At 37.9% G+C, this 18,589-nt stretch overlaps 2 protein-coding genes across 9 annotated transcripts in view; one reads left to right on the forward strand and one right to left on the reverse strand.

Moving 5' to 3' along the window:
- Nucleotides 1–18,589, reverse strand: part of ASB3 (ankyrin repeat and SOCS box containing 3) — a 118,352-nt gene that overhangs the window by 89,005 nt on the left and 10,758 nt on the right. The gene's annotated exons all lie outside the window — the stretch shown is intronic.
- On the forward strand, nucleotides 41–9,870 carry CHAC2 (ChaC glutathione specific gamma-glutamylcyclotransferase 2). 6 transcript variants are annotated; one of them, XM_019970135.2, is made up of 3 exons: nucleotides 41–416; nucleotides 6,166–6,201; nucleotides 8,321–9,870. In XM_019970135.2, the coding sequence occupies exons 1-3, from the start codon at nucleotides 186–188 to the stop codon at nucleotides 8,714–8,716; spliced, it is 663 nt and encodes a 220-aa protein (XP_019825694.1). In that variant the 5' UTR covers nucleotides 41–185; the 3' UTR covers nucleotides 8,717–9,870. The 6 variants fall into 6 exon arrangements, with proteins under 6 accessions (XP_019825694.1, XP_019825696.1, XP_019825695.1 ...); XM_019970137.2 differs by having other exon boundaries at nucleotides 41–320; XM_019970139.2 differs by having other exon boundaries at nucleotides 224–320; nucleotides 6,166–6,206.

Raw genomic sequence — 18,589 nt, forward strand, 5'->3', positions numbered from 1 at the left:
TGCTTTGCGCCCCCAAGAAGGGAGTGCGGGCTTTGCGCCTACGCAGCCGGTTTCTTGCGTCCGGAAAGTCGTAGACTCTTGCCGGCAGCACCTCCAAGACAGCAGCTCAGAGACCACGAAGAGGGGACGGCCGCTGCCGCCGCCGCCACCACCGCCAGCCACCACGGAGGAAAAGCAAGGGAAGGATGTGGGTTTTTGGTTACGGGTCTCTCATCTGGAAGGTGGACTTCCCATATCAGGACAAGCTGGTTGGCTATATCTCAGGCTACAGCAGGCGCTTCTGGCAGGGCAGCACCGACCACCGCGGAGTTCCTGGCAAGGTGAGGCGCAACCTGTCCCCCACACTTACTGTCCCCGGAGTACTGTTCCTCAAGTCCTTGTCCAGCTCTGCAGGACTCAACACCCCACCACCGAAGGTCAGTAGGTTAAGGATACTGCTGCTACCTCTGTGCACCTTCCTCGGCCACCTGCCCCCGACTCTGGGATCCTAAACCAAGGGCAGTCCTTTTGAAGCCGCTGGAGATGCTGGTGGCAGTTACTTCTTGAGGAGGCAAGAAACGTGGGCACAAGCTCCCACAAGGCTGACGTGCTGAGAGGGGATCCTGCCATTTCTTGGCAGCTACCCTCCCTCCCCAACCCCACCCCCGCCACAAAAAGGTGGGAAGATAAACCTTCCTGTCACCACGGAGTTGAAATACTAAAATCAACTAGTAAATTCAGCTTCTTAGCAATTAAGTTTGTTGGCATTTTTACATTCTGCCAGATTTTTATTGGTCTGAGTTTAAACGTGCATGTTATTTCTGGGATTTCTTTTTATCTTTCCAAAGGTTTTATGACATCTATGGTCACAGAAAAACTAGTTTCCAAAATTATCTCTGGTTATAAAGGAACTTATGTTGATCACCTTGGTTGTCAGGTACTTCAGAAGTTGAGTCCAGCTTTGGTACCTAAGTAGCACAGTACCAATACTATATCCAACATTAATGTTTTTTTCTTCAATGGTTCTCCTCTAAATTGTAAATGTGAAATTAAGTTCTCTGATCCATTCTTCAGTCAGTTATGCAGGGACATTTATCTTAATACATTGTAAATACAGAGAATAACAGCTCACTGCTTATGCAAATCAGCCTCGTTTTTGTCTGCAAGACAAGTAATCCATAAGGAAAACTAAATTTTGGGTAATAATTTGGATAAGTTGAACACTTATTATAGCTAACTTTTAAAAGAGTACAAAATGTTTAATTGCTTATATGTTATCTAAAATACTAAGAATTATATGAGTTTACCACTTTCTTTAAAAAAAATTAATACTGGCTCAAAAGCAGGAAATCTAAAATGCTAGAAATCAGATGTAGAAAGAGATTGAGGTTAATTCCAAAGAAATACCTGTTGTCTTGCATCATGGAAAAGGGAAGAGAAGAAGGCTGTAGTTTGCACCTGCTCACAAATGAGACACAGCATTAAAATCATAAAAAAAAAAAAAAAGAAAGCTATTCTACCTCAACTAGAGTTGGTAAATTAAGAATCTGGCTTTAAGGTAGACAATGACTTGAAAACAGGGTAGTGATTTACCACCAAATGCACATTTACAGGCCAAAAGAGATTTCATGGCCAAACTATCTCCAAGAATATTGTAAAATAACATTTAAGACTTTAAAGTTAAATAAAATGCCTTTTGAGTTGTCAGATATGAGTGTTTACAACTGCCATTCTGCAAAGGAATGCCTTACTAGGCTTCAGTTTAAAAAACCAAGTATTAAATACTTAAATGGTTAGAACAGCATATTTCAGTACTCTACTCTCAACCAAAATGTTTGTTACACAGCACACTGAGTTATGTACACTGTCAAAACAAACTGATGATAAGAAATTGCCAAGTCAATACAACAATTCATGAATCTTTAATAAAATATTAAAGAAGGTAGCTATAAAAGTCAGTATCTCTTTTTACTTAAATATTCTAAAATATAAGGTAGGAAAGTTGGGGGCGGGGGTGCTGCAATGGCTAACAGTTTGATACCAATTTTTATTTAAAGAATCCATCCTAGCATATTGAAGGAAAACCTAAAGCATTAAACATTTTCTAAGTATACTGTTCTGCTTTTAGCAGAAAGAACATTATTTTACTTCACATTTTCTATTATAATAGAGCACAAGCCTTATATAAATACTAACTGTATGACAAACAGAAATACAAAAGGCTACAGAAATACCTAGCAAATCAGCAGAATAATGTAGATTCTACATAGCACTGTTTTTTTTTTGTTTTTTTGTTTTTTTTTAGCACTATGTTTTTTACAGAAACATACGCTCCTAGTGAGCTAGTCATCAGTACATATGAAATGTGATGTTACTAAACAAATGTTGGACTCATTTCCACATACTGTAATGTGACATTTGTAGGAAAAATGCCAAACCTACTTCCTTTCCTAATTATGCTTTCTTTTTAGCTTCATTAAACTCTAATATCTTCCTAAGTTTAATTAAGCATCTCATTTATTTCTAACAAAACTAGCAATTTCTTATCAAATTAAGGATTTATTTAAATGTGAAAAAGTGTTCACATCAGAAAGAATATATTTCAATTTCAAAAAGAGAAAACATTTTAACACAAGAGATGATCATGAATATTTATAAATCTCTAACATTTCTAGATGGTGATCAGAAACATGAATCATTACCCAATGAAAGGACCCAACATGGCTCATATTTCACATCCTCCAATCCTATTCACCTTTCAAGACCCCTTCTTCAGTTTCAATGCCCTCCCCCCAAAATTTAAGTACACTTACAAATTAACATTGTTACCCCAATAATAATAGGAACAAACAGCTTAAGTTTTATAAAATATTTCTGGGTAAATATATCAGTAGTGTCAACAGTGTATGTGTATTTCATCCATAAGCAAAGGGACCCATCTATTTTCCCTTAATGATTCCCTACATATGCTCTTTGTTTTCTGTTTCAATTGTCATCACCTACATCAAGGACTTTACTACCTCTCCCCCTTTCAACAATTACTACTGAGCACTCACATATAAATGGGAAACACCTATGCAAACAACAATACCTAATAAGTGCTGTAGGAGAAAAGGTACAATGAGAGTTTAGAAGGAGCTGCTGCAAAGTTGCCTGAAAAGACAGCCAAGCCTTTACAAAAAGAGTGGCAGGAGGATATCCAAGGGATTCTAAAGAAGGGCATTCCACTCTGCTGTGCAATGCTGTGCTGTGCCTAGTCGCCCAGTCATGTCCGACTCTGCGACCCCATGGACTATAGCCCACCAGGCTCCTCTGTCCATGGGGATTCTCCAGACAAGAATACTGGAGTGGGTTCCACACCCTCCTCAGGGCATCTTCCCAACCCAGGGATTGAACCCAGGTCTCAAACCCAGGTCTCCGTATTGCAGGCGGACTCTTTAACGTCTGAGCCACCAGGGAAGCCACCATTCCACTCTGGGCACTGGTATATTCAAAGATATGAATGTTTGTAAAGGTCCCATCACTTTATGGCAAATAGATGGGAAAACAATGCAAACAGTGACAGGCTTTATTTTCTTGGGCTCCAAAATCACTGCAGATGGTGACTGCAGCCATGAAATTAAAAGTCACTTGCTCCTTGGAAGAAAAGCTATGACCAAGCTAGACAGCACATTAAAAAGCAGAGATACTATTTTGCCAACAAAGGTCCGTCCAGTTAAAGCTATGGTTTTTCCAATAGTCATGTATGGATGTGAGAGTTGGACTATAAAGAAAGCTGAGTGCCAAGAATTGATGCTTTTGAACTGTGGTGTTAGAGAAGACTCTTCAGAGTCCCTTGGACTGCAAGGAGATCCAACCAGTCAATCCTAAAGGAAATCAGTCCTGAATATTCATTAGAAGGACTGATGCTGAAGCTGAAACTCCAATATTTTGGCCACCTGAGAAGAACTGACTCATGTGAAAAGACCCTGATGCTGGGAAAGATTGAAGGGAGGAGGAGAAGGGGACAACAGAGGATGAGATGGTTGGATGGCAGCACCAACTGGATGGACATGAGTTTAAGCAAGCTCTGAGAGTTGGTGATGGACAGGGAGGCTTGGCGTGCTGCAGTCCATGGGTCGCAAAGAGTTGGACACGACTGAGCGACTGAACTGAAAAATTATAAATAATTCATTACAGCTTGAGAAGGAAAGTGGTAAGAAGTGAGGTTTGTAGTTAACTCATGCAAAGGAATTTTTATTCTGTAGAATATTATAACCCTGAAAAATTTAAAGCACAGGAAAACTCAAAACCCAATTTTGCAAACAAAAAGTCAACCTAGGGCCATGTAGAACAAACTGGAGACAGAGAGCGAAAACCCTGAGGAAACTAAAGAATGATGAGAAAACAAATTTAGAAAATAATCGGAAGATAAAGCTACCAAGAATTAGTGACTAAGCTGGTGAAAGGGGAAGCAAGGAAAGGTGGAAAGCAGAGCTTGTCCCACAGACCACAAACATTACTTGCTCACAGTCTACCTCCTTCCCACTTAAATGTGCATGCTATATACTTTACCACCACGAACATCCTTGTATTGATGGACCCTGATGCTGGGAAAAACTGAAGGCTGAAGAAGAAGGGGACAACAGAGGACGAGATGGTTGGATGGCATCACTGACTCAGTGGACATGAGTTTGAGCAAGCTCCGGGAGATGGTGAAGGACAGGGAAGTCTGGCATGCTGCAGTCTATGGGGTCACAAAGAGTCAGACACAGCTGAGCGACTGAACAGCAAATTAACACACTGATCTTGCCAAAGCATCTGCTTTTATCATGCCAGTCACCTACTAACTTGAGTGCTACAGTAGCGCATTTCCTGTTTCTCCCAAATTTCAGTGGCTTGTTTTCTCCATTGTCCCCCAATTTCAACTCCAATCTTCAGCTTTCAAATTTGACTCTATCCTATTTCTCCAGTTATCTTTCTGAATCATCTTCCATTCATGGAGAAGCCTCTGCTAAAGTCAGACACTTTGGCCTGGTTTAATTCTGCTTCTAGACCCTTACTCAGAATTGTGTCTTTCTTTCTGACCACCCAAGACTCATAATTATTACTTCACTTAATAAACAGCATACATCACAACCCTTAAGTATTCTCTACCTATTTCATATGCTAATAAGTTCATATTCCAGACTTTCAATATAAGCTTTTAAAAACCAGAATCAGTTTTATCGTCTCTCCAACAAAGAATAGGTATTCAATAAATAGTTCCAAAATCACTTTGAAATCGAAGGTAATACGGCAATTCCTACATGACCCCCATCAATATATGTATCCTCACTGTAGCATTATCTTAAATAGAAAAAAAGCTAAATATAAATGTCCAACAGTACAAAGATGTTTAAATTATAGCTCACTGATGATGGTAGAGTATCATGCACCTATTAATAAGTATCAGAAGACTAACAGGAAAATTAAATTAAAAAACATAATCCAAAATTCCATGTGTTCCATGATTACAAATTATCTATACAAATGGACAAAGACTAGAGGGATATAGAAACGAGGATAGCACAAATATCTGAATGGTGTAGGTTCACTCTGTGTCACACAGCAGGCATACAAGTAGGTAAAGTTGTGGCTTACAACTTTCTCACTAATGTCAATAAATACACAACCATTGACACTAGGTAGGACTTGTATTAAAAAAAAAAAAAGCAAATTCTCAGAATGTACCAGACTTACAAAATCAGAAACTACCTCCAAGTAATTTTTATCTACACTTGAGAACCACTTCTCTATAGGAAAGTACCCTGGAATTTCATGTTTTGTTCCTCAGTGGAACACTACAGCAATCTTTATTCCCTGAAGAGGAAAAAGTGATAAGAATATTTATTATAGTTGCTTCTTCCTTTTGCTTTTGATTTCAGTCACAGGTGTGTTTTTTAATATATCCATTCTAAGTGAATACAATATACCTATTATACACAAATTTAAGAGAATTTTTTTAAAAGGCCAAGATAGTTTGGATAAGATAGATTCTTTTAATTCACTTTAAAATTTATCATAAAAAATAAGTACTTTTTAAAAAGTGCTCAGTATAAACAAATGAAGTTAAAATATTCCATGTCAACAGTAAGTTGCTAATGCTCAGTTAATGAACTTTAATTCAGGAAAAAAATTTTTTTTTTTTTACTTTTCTTAAAACAGCCTGGAAGAGTTGTGACTCTTGTTGAAGACCCTGCGGTATGGTATAATGATTCTTTTTTGTATAGTCTTTAATCATAAAGTGTTAACATGTTTCACAGTCTTAATAATCAGTAAAATCTTATTAGCAGTCATCACAGATAATTTGAACTACACTGAGCCTAGAAATTCGTCTCTGTATTAGTTGTATTTCTTCTTATGTGCTGGGAAAAGTTGGGATGCAGAATTCAGGGTAGACAACGAAAAGCCAATGGCGCATAGTCTCATTTTTCCCTTCTTGATGAGTTTGTTGACTGAGAATTTTATGGTCTCCTTTGACATAAATTGGAGAAGGAAATGGCAACCCACTCAGGTATTCTTGCCTGGAGAATCCCATGGACTGAGCAGCCTGCTGGGTTACAGTCCACAGGGTCGCAAAGAGTCAGACATGACTGAGCGACTTCACTTTGACATTAATGGAGCCAACCCACGGACAGCCAGATGAACACAAAGAATTAAATGAAAGCCTTAAAGCTTTCCTCACATTTGCTAGGAGTCTAATATTTCAGCAAAAATCTCAGTCATGAATTATCACTTTCTTTACTGCCTAATCTTATCGATAGCACAACAGGTTTTTTAAAAAGTATGGAGTACTAGAAAACTTATTTGATAGTTCTCTGTTTCTTAAATATTTTCAATCATTTTATTGAGATCCAAATTTTACATTGTGAAGTATTTAACTTTAGAAAGGACTTTGATATATAAAAATCAAAGCAGCAAAAATAATAAAAATCAAGCAGCTAGCAACAGCAGATGAATAATGGTGAAATTATGAAATGCTTTCATAACTTACATTAGGAAAAACATCCATAAAAAATGGCTCCAAACTGGTAACTAAAACTCCTAATTAGAGGTAATAAAAGGTACTTTGTTCCTATAGAATGTTAATTTAGTCAAGATACTTAGCAACCTGAAGTTTAATAATTAAAAGTTGTCAAGACACTAAAAAATGTGTTACAAACTATAAATCTTGCTTGTATCACAGATATTTTACTGATACTGCAAAAAATCTTTGCAGCTAAAGTACATTGCTTTTACTGACACTGTTCATAGGCTCCCTAGACAAAGAGTTTGCCATTTACTATTCTGGATGGAATAATTTACTAAGGATATTTGAAAGTTTACTCAGTGAAGAAATGAACAAATAAATGAACCTACTGCCTTAATAGTTGATTACTTTATTACAGAGCTTTTAAAATACAGAACTCGGAGAAGGAAATGGCAACCCACTCCAGTGTTCTTGCCTGGAGAATCCCAGGGACGGGGGGAGCCTGGTGGGCTGCCATCTATGGGGTTGCACAGAGTCAGACACGACTGAAGTGACTTAGCAGCAACCTAGAATTAGAAACCCCTCCTGGAAAAGGCATGGAATTAGTGTATATCATGCTTGCTAAGTGCTTCCTAGGCTTTGTTTGGTAAGCCGTGAAAGTCACAAATCTCACATCATTATATAAAAAAATGAATATCTCTGTACTTTTGATGTGTATTTAATCATGGATCATACCGTGGATTGTTAAAGGTTTTATTTCAACTATGTGTGAAATCAATACATGATTATTAATAAAAGTGAATGGCTTTTAGTGTTAAAAAATAATAATAACAAAAAATGTAGAACTCTTTTTGCAAACCAGGGAGCAACTAATATATTTTAAGGGCTTCCCTAGTGGCTCAGCAGTAAAGAATCCACCTATCAATGCAGATGTTGGTTTGATCCCTGGGTCAGGAAGATTCACTGGAGAAGGAAATGGCAACCCACTCCAGTGGGTTTCAGCATACTATCAGTGAAATGCTTATGGATTAAAGATTTAGAACTATATTTTTAATGACTAAATGAAGATCTGATATTTTTCATTTCAGTCCCATTAGGTAAAAGACATAATTTTAAAAATTTAAACAAAGAAAAATATCCTGGTATATAAGGAAATTAATTATTCAGACTGAAGAATTTAAAATGCTTATCTCCTTTATTATTTAGTATATACCTCTTCATTGCACATTAAGGGAAGCAAAACTGCACTGATTTCTAAGAATATAGAAGATACCTTCTAGCTCATAATCTATCTTCACCTATTTTAGCCTTGTAAATACTACATAAAACTTTCTTTTCATTTTTCAACAGGGTTCTGTATGGGGTGTTGCTTACAAACTGCCAGTAGGAAAGGAAGAAGAAGTAAAAGCATACCTTGATTTCAGAGAGAAAGGAGGCTACAGGACCACAACAGTCATTTTTTATCCAAAAGATTCCACAACAGAACCATTCAGTGTGTTGCTATATATTGGAACACGTGATAATCCTAATTATCTTGGTCCTGCACCTCTGGAAGACATCGCTGAACAAATTTTTAATGCAGCTGGTCCAAGTGGAAAAAATACAGAATATCTTTTTGAACTTGCAAATTCTATGAGAAGCCTTGTGCCAGAAGATGCAGATGAGCATCTTTTCTCTTTAGAAAAATTAGTAAAGGAACGTTTAGAAGGAAAGCAGAACTTCAATTGCATAAAAAGACCTAACTGATTTTTCCAAACAAGCAGAACTTTTAATCTTCAGAGAATGGCTTCATTACACAATGGCAATATGATTTGTAAACGTGTTTACCTGAAAATCTTAGTTGTGTTTAATGTTGTAGTCAAGATAATATCTAAATTCATAGTTTAATTGCAGTTGGCCTGAAACTCATACATACTCAAAATATTGGGATATAGTTAAAGAAAAAATTCATTTCAATAATATAATGAATGATTCTCCAGCTATATGATATTGATACTTGCTCATGAGAAGTTCTTTAGAAAAATACAATGAAGGACTCAGTTCAGATCTTGTTTTTATCTAAATAAATACAATTCTGTTGTTTCATATTGCAATACTATTTTAAAGTTGTGGAGAATTAGACCAAAAGTCCAGTAATTATAATAAGACTATGCCTTTAATATATTCCCATATGTTACTCTGTAATCATGGTTTAAAATAAATAAGCTTAAAATAACATATAATTAGATATGTATGGTAATATAGACAAGATTTTGGCCTTGATCGTGAACTTCTTTGTTTAGATTTTAAATGAAACTCCAATTTAAGCCAAAAAGTTAGCATTCTAATATAAAAATTTCCTTGGAATTATAATGTACTATATCTCTCCTTTTTTGAATAAATGTATTTGACTACATGGTAAAAACCCTTTCAGCTAGAAAAGCACAAATTATACAAATTATGTCTAACAATTTATCATTCAATTTGTATTAATCTTATACTGAAACTTAAAAAAAAGATAGGCTTTTTGATATTACAAATTAACAGAAACATATATAATGAAAGTTTGCTGTTTGAAATGGCATTGAGAATTGTAATTTTTTAAAGTAAGAAGTGGTGTTACCTGATCATTTGCTACAGTTTTTTTTTTCCTTCTTACATCTTGTCACTTAACAAAGGTATCCACTAAATAGTGTGATGATGCTACCCACCTAGGAACCATGTATAATTAACACATGCAAAAGTAATCTTGATTCAGACTAATCAGTTCTTATTAGAAGTTATTTCCTTCTCAACAGGACATGCAGTCTCTCTAAAATCTTTCAACATGAAAAGAATTTCAGTATCACATTAGATTTAATGTGAAACTAATAATTAGTACCAAAGTTGTTCATGTAAAATAAAGCTGTCCTTTTCATGTTTTTTTTTTTTTAATTTGTTATAAATACCTTACTTGGTAATTTAGTCAGCTATATAAAATTTAAAATATTTTCCAACATTTTCAGTATTAGCTTTCCAGAAGGCATTTCTCTTGTCCTATACAACAAGAAAAGCACTAACATTCATTAATGAATATGTCATAAGGATGTACTAGGCACTTTACACACAGGAGCATCCTCTCAGCTTGTTTTCACAGTAACTTGTATATAAGTACACATCCAGTAAGAAGCAGAAGTCCGTGTCTCTGTTAAAGCGCAAGAGTCTACAATATATTTAAAAATCCACATCTTTACTAACCTACATCTTTTTTGGGTGTGTAATGAAATAATATGTGGCTTCTTAGATAGAGATATTAATTTTGATAGATGTATACAGATTCCCACAAATACTAGCCTGTCCAAGAGTCACATGCCATACATAGCTCAGAATCACATAGATGTATTCAGAGATTCAGCCTTTCATTTTACAAATAAACCTAAGTCCAAAGAAATTTGTAACTCCCAAAGTGATTCTTTTACCATTTAATACATGTTACATATCAAGGGAGAGGGATTACTTTGGGATCGGGCCACATTTGCATCTTTCTAGACTTTCAGTTATTAATAGAAGTTAACTAGAAAATACACACGTGATATACCATCAACATTTATAGGGAGACCATGATCCAAAGAGCCCAGGAACAGGAACATTTATTTCCACTGCGATGGGGAGAAACATAACTAAAATGAATAAGATAAACAATACTAAATTGGCAGCTAGGGTCTGGAGCCCACAAGTGACTAAGAATCTATCATAAAGGTAGTAAGCTATCTAGAGCAAAAGTTTATTTTTGTTAGCAAAAATGCAAGTCTCTTTATAGCCCTGGGACCTCTCTTCCCAAGCAGTCTCTCTCATTCTGTCCTCATCACACATAACTCAGACTCAGTCCTCAGAGAACAAATCTTCAGTTCAGTTCAGTCGCTCAGTCGTGTTCAACTCTTTGCGACCCCATGAATCGCAGCACGGCAGGCCTCCCAGTCCATCACCAACTCCCGGAGTTCACTCAGACTCACGTCCATCGAGTCAGTGATGCCATCCAGCCATCTCATCCTCTGTCGTCCCCTTCTCCTCCTGCCCCCAATCCCTCCCAGCATCAGAGTTTTTCCCAATGAGTCAACTCTTCGCATGAGGTGGCCAAAGTACTGGAGTTTCAGCCTCAGCATCATTCCTTCCAAAGAAATCCCACGGTTGATCTTTAGGATGGATTGGTTGGATCTCCTTGCAGTCCAAGGGACTCTCAAGAGTCTTCTCCAACACCACAGTTCAAAAGCATCAATTCTTCAGCGCTCAGCTTTCTTTACAGTCCAATTCTCACATCCATACATGACCACTGGAAAAACCATAGCCTTGACTAGACAGACCTTTGTTGGAAAAGTAATGTCTCTGCTTTTTAACATGCTATCTAGGTTGGTCATAACTTTTCTTCTAAGGAGCAAGCATCTTTTAATTTCATGGCTGCAGTCACCATCTGCAGTGATTTTGGAGCCCAAAAAAATAAAGTCTGACACTGTTCCACTGTTTCCCCATCTGTTTCCCATGAAGTGATGGGACCAGATGCCATGATCTTCGTTTTCTGAATGTTGAGCTTTAAGCCAACTTTTTCACTCTCCTCTTTCACTTTCATCAAGAGGCTTTTGAGTTCCTCTTCACTTTCTGCCATAAGGGTGGTGTCATCTGCATATCTGAGGTTATTGATATTTCTCCCGGCAATCTTGGTTCCAGCGTATGCTTCTTCCAGCCCAGCGTTTCTCATGATGTACTCTGCATATAAGTTAAATAAGCACAGTGACAATATACAGCTTTGATGTACTCCTTTTCCTATTTGGAACCAGTCTGTTGTTCCATGTCCAGTTCTAACTGTTGCTTCCTGACCTGCATACAAATTTCTCAAGAGGCAAATCTTAGTTAGGTGTTAAATTTTAGGAATTCAAAAAAGTATGAGTATAAACCTTATACTGAGAAAAGAAAATTTTAATAAAAATCTGTATAATGGAGAGGAGATTAAAGTAGATCTTTCTCCTCCTGCTCCAGGCCACTATATCTCCTTTCCCCACTCCCAAATAAATAACAGTTACTCTTCAATCTACCAAGAACTGTAAGCACAGTCTAGATAACCATCTCCATACATAAAAAGTTATTATCATTTAGGGAAATAAAGTTTGCTGTGATGTGAACACTGAATATTTGAAAGCATAAACGTGATCTATTCCTTCAAGACTGATTTTAAAACACTGAATAGTCAAAATTTTATTCTATCATATTAATTTATCTTTTCCATAAAAACAAATCTTTTTTAAATTGTAACTGGAGTAGTTGTGAATATCAATGTAAGCATCTTACTCCTATAATTTATATCCCTGATTCTTTCAAAGTCAGTTATATGATAAATGTGCTTAAAATTCCTTCTCATCACATAAAAATTTACATACAAAATAGGATATTCCAATTATTTTTTTCAACAAAAATTAACTATATTTTCTGTGAATTTTTTCAGCTTTTAACAATCTGTTTTTTTATATTTATTGTTTATTTGGCTGCAACGGATCTTAGTTGCAGCATGCAGATCTTTAGTTACTGCATGTAGGACCTAGTCCCTGACCAGGGATTAAAACCAGCCCCTCCTGCATTGGGAGCGCAAAGTCTTAGCCACTGACCCCCAGGGAACTCCCTAACAATCTATTTTTATGAATTTCTAAGGCTTTAAAATAAAATCACACTACGCACAAGATTTTTTTTATTTCCTTATTGGAAATGTCCCTCCAATCTTAACTTTATTCTGCTGTTCTCCACCCACTCCGTATAGTCTCGGGTCTCCAATGATTTTCTGATTCCACCCAAAGATCTGAGTCTTCATCTTTCTTTACAACTCTGATGCATCAGACACTAATGATATCACTCGATCAGTGTGTGTATCTGATAAACAGTAGTCAAAGATGTAAATAGAGATACAAGAAAGTGTGGCAGAGTGTTGCAAAGCAAAAAAGCTCAACACTTCTGCTGCATTTCTATTTACATCTTTGACTACTGTTTATCAGATGTGCAAACTAGTAAGAGTCCTAGGCTTTGATTACCATCTTTAGTAAACTTTCGATCACTAGTCTACTTCCTCAAACTCTTTACAACTCATACGTCTATGTAAGGTACTTCCAGCTGAGCTATATAAACACCTCAAATTTAGTGTATGAAAAACAATTCATCTCCTTTCCCAAACAAAAAAACTTTGTCCCACATTACTTCCATGCACACAGTACACATTAAATGTTGAACAATGGATAGAAAACACAACAAACAAGTTTAAAACATCACCAATTATTGGCTTTTGTAGAAAGTGAATATTCTCACAATTTTTTTAAAATGCAGTTTTGTTCAGTTCAATTCAGTTCAGTCCCTAAGTCGTGTCCAACTCTCTGCAACTCCATGGACTGCAGCACACCAGGCTTCCCTATCCAACATCAACTCCCACAGCTTGGTCAAACTCATGTCTATCCAGTCGGTGATGCCATCCAACCATTTCAACCTCTTTGGTCCCCTTCTCCCACCTTCAATCTTTCCCAGCATCAGGGTCTTTTCAAATGAGTCAGTTCTTCACATCAGGTGCCCAAGTATTGGGAGTTTCAGCTTCAGCATCAGTCCTTCCAATGAATATTCAGGATTGATTTCCTTTAGGATTGACTGGTTGGATCTCCTTGCAATCCAAGGGAAAGAGTCTTCTCCAACACCACAGTTTAAAAGCATCAATTCTTTGGTGTTCAGCTTTCTTTATGGTCCAACTCTCACATCCATACAAGACTACTGGAAAAACCATAGCTTCGACTGGACAAACCTTTGCTGGCAAAGTAATGTCTCTGCTTTTTAATATGCTGTCTAGGTTGGTCATAGCTTTTCTTCCAAGGAGTGTCTTTTAATTTCATGGCTACAGTCACCATCTGCAATGATTTTGGAGCCCAAAAAGATAAAGTCTGTCACTGTTTCCATTGTTTCCCCATCTATTTGCCATGAGGTGATGGGACTGAATGCCATGATCTTATTTTTCTGAATGCTAAGTTTTAAGCCAACTTTTTCACTCTCCTCTTTCACTTTCATCAAGGGGCTCTTTAGTTCTTCTTAGCTTTCTGCCATAAGGGTGGTGTCATTTGCATATCTGAGGTTATTGATATTTCTCCCAACAATCTTGATTCCAGCTTGTCCTTCATCCAGCCCAGCATTTCACATAATGTACTCGGTATATAAGTCAAATAAGCAGGGTGACAATATACAGCCTTGACGTACTCCTTTCCTAATTTGGAACCAGTTTGTTGTTTCATGTCCAGTTCTAACTGTTGCTTCCTGACCTGCATACATATCTCTCAGGAGCCAGGTAAGGTAACCTGGTATTCCCATCTCTTTCAGAATTTTCTACAGCTTGTTGTGATCCACACAGTCAAAGGCTTCGGTGTAGTCAATAAAGCAGAAGTAGGTGTTTTTTTGGAACTCTTGCTTTTTTGATGATCCAACGAATATGGCAATTTGATCTCTGGTTCCTCTGCTCTTTCTAAATCCAGCTTGAACATGTGGAAGTTCACAGTTTACCTACTGTTGAAGCCTGGCTTGGAGGATTTTGAGCATTACACTGCCAGCACATAAGATGAGTGCAATTGGGCAGCAGTTTGAACATTCTTTGGCATTGCCTTTCTTTGGGATTGGAATGAAAACTGACCTTTTCCAGTCCTGTGGCCACTGCTGAGTTTTTCAAATTTGTTGGCATGTTGCATGCAGCACTTTCACTGTTGTAGTTGTGTGCCTTGTTTCTATTAAATGTTAACATTATTAAAACTTATATATCAGATCAGATCAGATCAGTCGCTCAGTCGTGTCCGACTCTTTGTGACCCCATGAATCGCAGCACGCCAGGCCTCCCTGTTCCTCACCAACTCCCGGAGTTCACTGAGACTCACGTCCATCGAATCCTCTGTCGTCCAGCCATCTCATCCTCTGTCGTCCCCTTCTCCTCCTGCCCCCAATCCCTCCCAGCATCAGAGTCTTTTCCAATGAGTCAACTCTTCGCATGATGTGGCCAAAGTACTGGAGTTTCAGCTTTAGCATCATTCCTTCCAAAGAAATCCCAGGGCTGATCTCCTTCAGAATGGACTGGTTGGATCTTAATAAGAACTCAAAGCAAAGTTAGCAAGAAAGCCCTGAAGTTATCTGTGATGTGACTTAGGTTTCGTGTTGGTTAAGACTTATCGTTCAAGCATGAGCTGTAAGATTTCTTAACTAAAATAAGAACCTTGTAATACAGCAAGAGCAAGAGTTTCCTACATCTTCTTGCCTCTAATCTTATGTCTTCTTTCCATCACATTCTATACTCTGCACTCACAATTATTTTTCTAAAATATGGAACTAATCTAGTCAGTAATGAAAATGCCTCCCAGAGCATATGAAATAAAGCTCAAATTCTTTAATCTGGTATTCAACTACTTACAATCTAGTGTCAACATACTTGTCACATTTCACTTCCTACTAATGCACACTCTCCATGCTCCAGTCACACCACCCTCCTCAATCATTAAGACCCAGCAAAAAAGAGGGACTAATGATAGCTGGCAAACAATACCTTACGCACCAACACTACCTGGATAAATAATATAGCTCAGGACTTCCCTGGTAGTGCCATGGTTAAGAATTCCCCTGCCAATTCAGGGGACACAGGTGACGTCCCTAGTCCTGGAAGATCCCACATGCCATGGGCAACTCAGCTCGTGCGCCACAACTATTGAGCCCTCGAGCTGCCACGACTGAGCCCGAGAGCCACAACTACTGAAGTCTCTGCACCTAGAGTCCGTGCTCCACAATAAGAGAAGCCACCTCAACGAGAAGTTCTCGCACTGAAACAAACAGTAGTCCCCAGATGGTGGCCTCAACTAGAAAAAAACCCTTGCCGAGCAACAAATACCCAGCACAGCCAAAAATAAAGAGTAAATTATTAATACAAAAAGAAAAAGATAGCTCCCAGCTATCAAGAAGCACATTTGCTGGAGAGATGCACAAGCAAGCAAATCAATGTTACTCACCATAAGGACTGGGACATAAAATATAAGCAAAATAGAGACAGATAAACTGTTAACTCAAACTAACAAGATCAGAGAAAGCAAAAAAAAAAAGATCAGAGAAAGCTTCACAGAAAAAAAAAAAAAAACAGCTGTTCATGTAGCAAAGAATAGTAGCTAACACGTATAGAGCACTTACTGCAAATGCGAAAATCTACTCTAAGTACTTTACACATATTAATCCCCAACGAGAGATAAAAAGAGTATTAACTATCACTGATTACTAGAACATGCTAAGCACTGTGCTGAGCACTATAAAGGAACAAAATGGAATTAAGCCCTTTAATTCTGGTAGAGGGACAGTGAGAGATGGCAGGTTCCTTTTTTCCCACCCCCTGTTAAGTTTTAACCCCAATGAGATTCTTTCCTGAAACAGGATAAATTAAAAGGATTTATTTGGGGCTTCCCTGGTTCTAGTGGCTAAGACTCCAAGTTCCCAAGCACGGGGTCCAGGTTCAATCCCTGGTTAAGGAACTAGATTCCATATGATGCAAAAAGAGTCAGCATATCACAATAAAAGATCTCACATGCCAAAAGGAAGATCAAAGATCCTACTTGCTGAAACTAAGACCAGGCACAGCCAAATAAACATTTTTTGAAAAAAAGGATTTTAAGTACCTGTATTCTAAGGTCATAAGTCTTTTTTTTAATTTAAACAGAAGTATGTTTTGCCCAATTTTTCTCAATAACACTGATTTATTCAACAATACCTATCAATTACCTACTTTATATAAGACAAACTAAGCATGTGTGCATTTTCTTTCACTTCTTATCAAAGTCCCACTGAAGTGCATGCAAGCATTCTGGAAACAGAAAGCAGGTGGGATTATATTGAGGGTGAAGCAAGAACAGAGAAAACCGCAGTCTAGAACCAATATGCAGGTGCACAGGTGAGCACGCGCACACATGAGCAAGCTGCAGCCGCACAGAAGCCTTGCCTCCAACAGAGTCTGGAGAAGAACCAAACCTAGCGACAGCAGAAGGGGGCGGAGGACAAAGCTCAGGATGCGTAAAACATCCATATGAGATGGACATACCAAACCTTTATCTCATTCCTTTACACACAGAAGCCAGCAGCAACAAAGCTGGTGTCAGGCTTAAACCACAACTTTTTTTTTTTTTTTTAATTTAACCATCTATCCTGAAAGCATCAGAACACCTTCATGCTCAATAAAGCCTTCTTCATTTGGGCACAGGGAGGAGGAAGAACAGCTCTTTTTCTTCATTTCACCCTCTTTTCTCATTTCACAGTAAAGTGAGGCCCAACAATTGACACTCTGCACACTTATAAAGAGCTCAAAAATCCTTTTTTTTTTTCTTTTTACTTTTGAGGAATGGCAAAAGCACAAAAGGATAAAACAATCAACTCACCTTAAGGAAGCAGAGCTTTTAAACTTATAAATGTTTAACATTTGTAAGTGCTATCCTCAAAGAAATTCATGAAGATGCTCCATTTATTAAAAATGAGCAATTGGAAAGAAACTATGGAAACAGGAAAAAAAAAACCACACTGACAAAAGATATTCAAAAAAGAGAACTGATAATCAAAGGAAATTGATCTCTTGAACTGATCTTCCATATTACCTAATTTTTTTTCTTTGTCTTTTTTCTACTTGGAAGAATCTATCCAAATGGTATTCTGAATAGAACAGAGAAAATGGAAAGTGAAAGTGAAAGTCACTCAGTCCTGTCCCACTCTTTGCTACCCCATGGAACCTGCCAGGTTCCTCTATCCATGGGATTCTCAGGCCAGAATACTGGAGTGGTTAGCCTTTCCCTTCTCCAGGGGATCTTCCCAACCCAGGGATCGAGCCCAGGTCTTCTGCATTGCAGGCTGATTCTTTACCTGCTGAGCCACCAGGGAAGCCCAAGGAAAACATAATTGAAGAAATAATATTAGAAAATTTCCCAGAAGTGAACAAATAGGACTCAAGGGGTGCAATGAAGGATAAGTGAAAAAAGATCCACAGCTAGAAAGAAATACTCTCATCAGTTCAGTTCATTCACTCAGTCATGTTCGACTCTTTGCGACCCCATGAATCACAGCATGCCAGGCCTCCCTGTCCATCACCAACTCCCGGAGTTCACTCAAACTCATGTCCATCGAGTTGGTGATGCCATCCAGCCATCTCATCCTGTGTCGTCCCCTTCTCCTGTCCCCAATCCCTTCCAGCATCAGAGTCTTTTCCAATGAGTCAACTCTTCACATGAGGTGGCCGAAGTATTGGAGTTTCAGCTTTAGCATTAGTCCTTCTAATGAACACCCAGGACTGATCTCCTTTGGGATGGATTGGTTGGATCTCCTTGCAGTCCAAGGGACTCTCAAGAGTCTTCTCCAACACCACAGTTCAAAAGCATCATTCTTCAGTGCTCAGCTTTCTTCACAGTCCAACTCTCACATCCATACATGACCAATGGAAAAACCATAGCCTTGACTAGACAGACCTTTGTTAGCAAAGTAATGTCTCTGCTTTTTAACATGCTATCTAGGTTGGTCATAACTTTCCTTCTAAGGAGTAAGCGTCTTTTAATTTCATGGCTGCAGTCACCATCTGCAGTGATTTTGGAGCCCCCA

Source organism: Bos indicus, chromosome 11, assembly GCF_029378745.1.
Source record: "Bos indicus isolate NIAB-ARS_2022 breed Sahiwal x Tharparkar chromosome 11, NIAB-ARS_B.indTharparkar_mat_pri_1.0, whole genome shotgun sequence".
In the NCBI taxonomy this organism is placed as follows: domain Eukaryota; kingdom Metazoa; phylum Chordata; class Mammalia; order Artiodactyla; family Bovidae; genus Bos; species Bos indicus.

What these genes read in the sequence shown, in the direction of transcription:
- CHAC2 (XM_019970135.2), top strand. Translation starts at nt 186, where the DNA reads ATGTGGGTTTTTGGTTACGGGTCTCTCATCTGGAAGGTGGACTTCCCA. An exon ending in TCAACACCCCACCACCGAAG is followed by an intron (nt 417 to 6,165) that starts GTCAGTAGGTTA and finishes TTCTTAAAACAG; the next exon opens with CCTGGAAGAGTTGTGACTCT. An exon ending in CTCTTGTTGAAGACCCTGCG is followed by an intron (nt 6,202 to 8,320) that starts GTATGGTATAAT and finishes ATTTTTCAACAG; the next exon opens with GGTTCTGTATGGGGTGTTGC.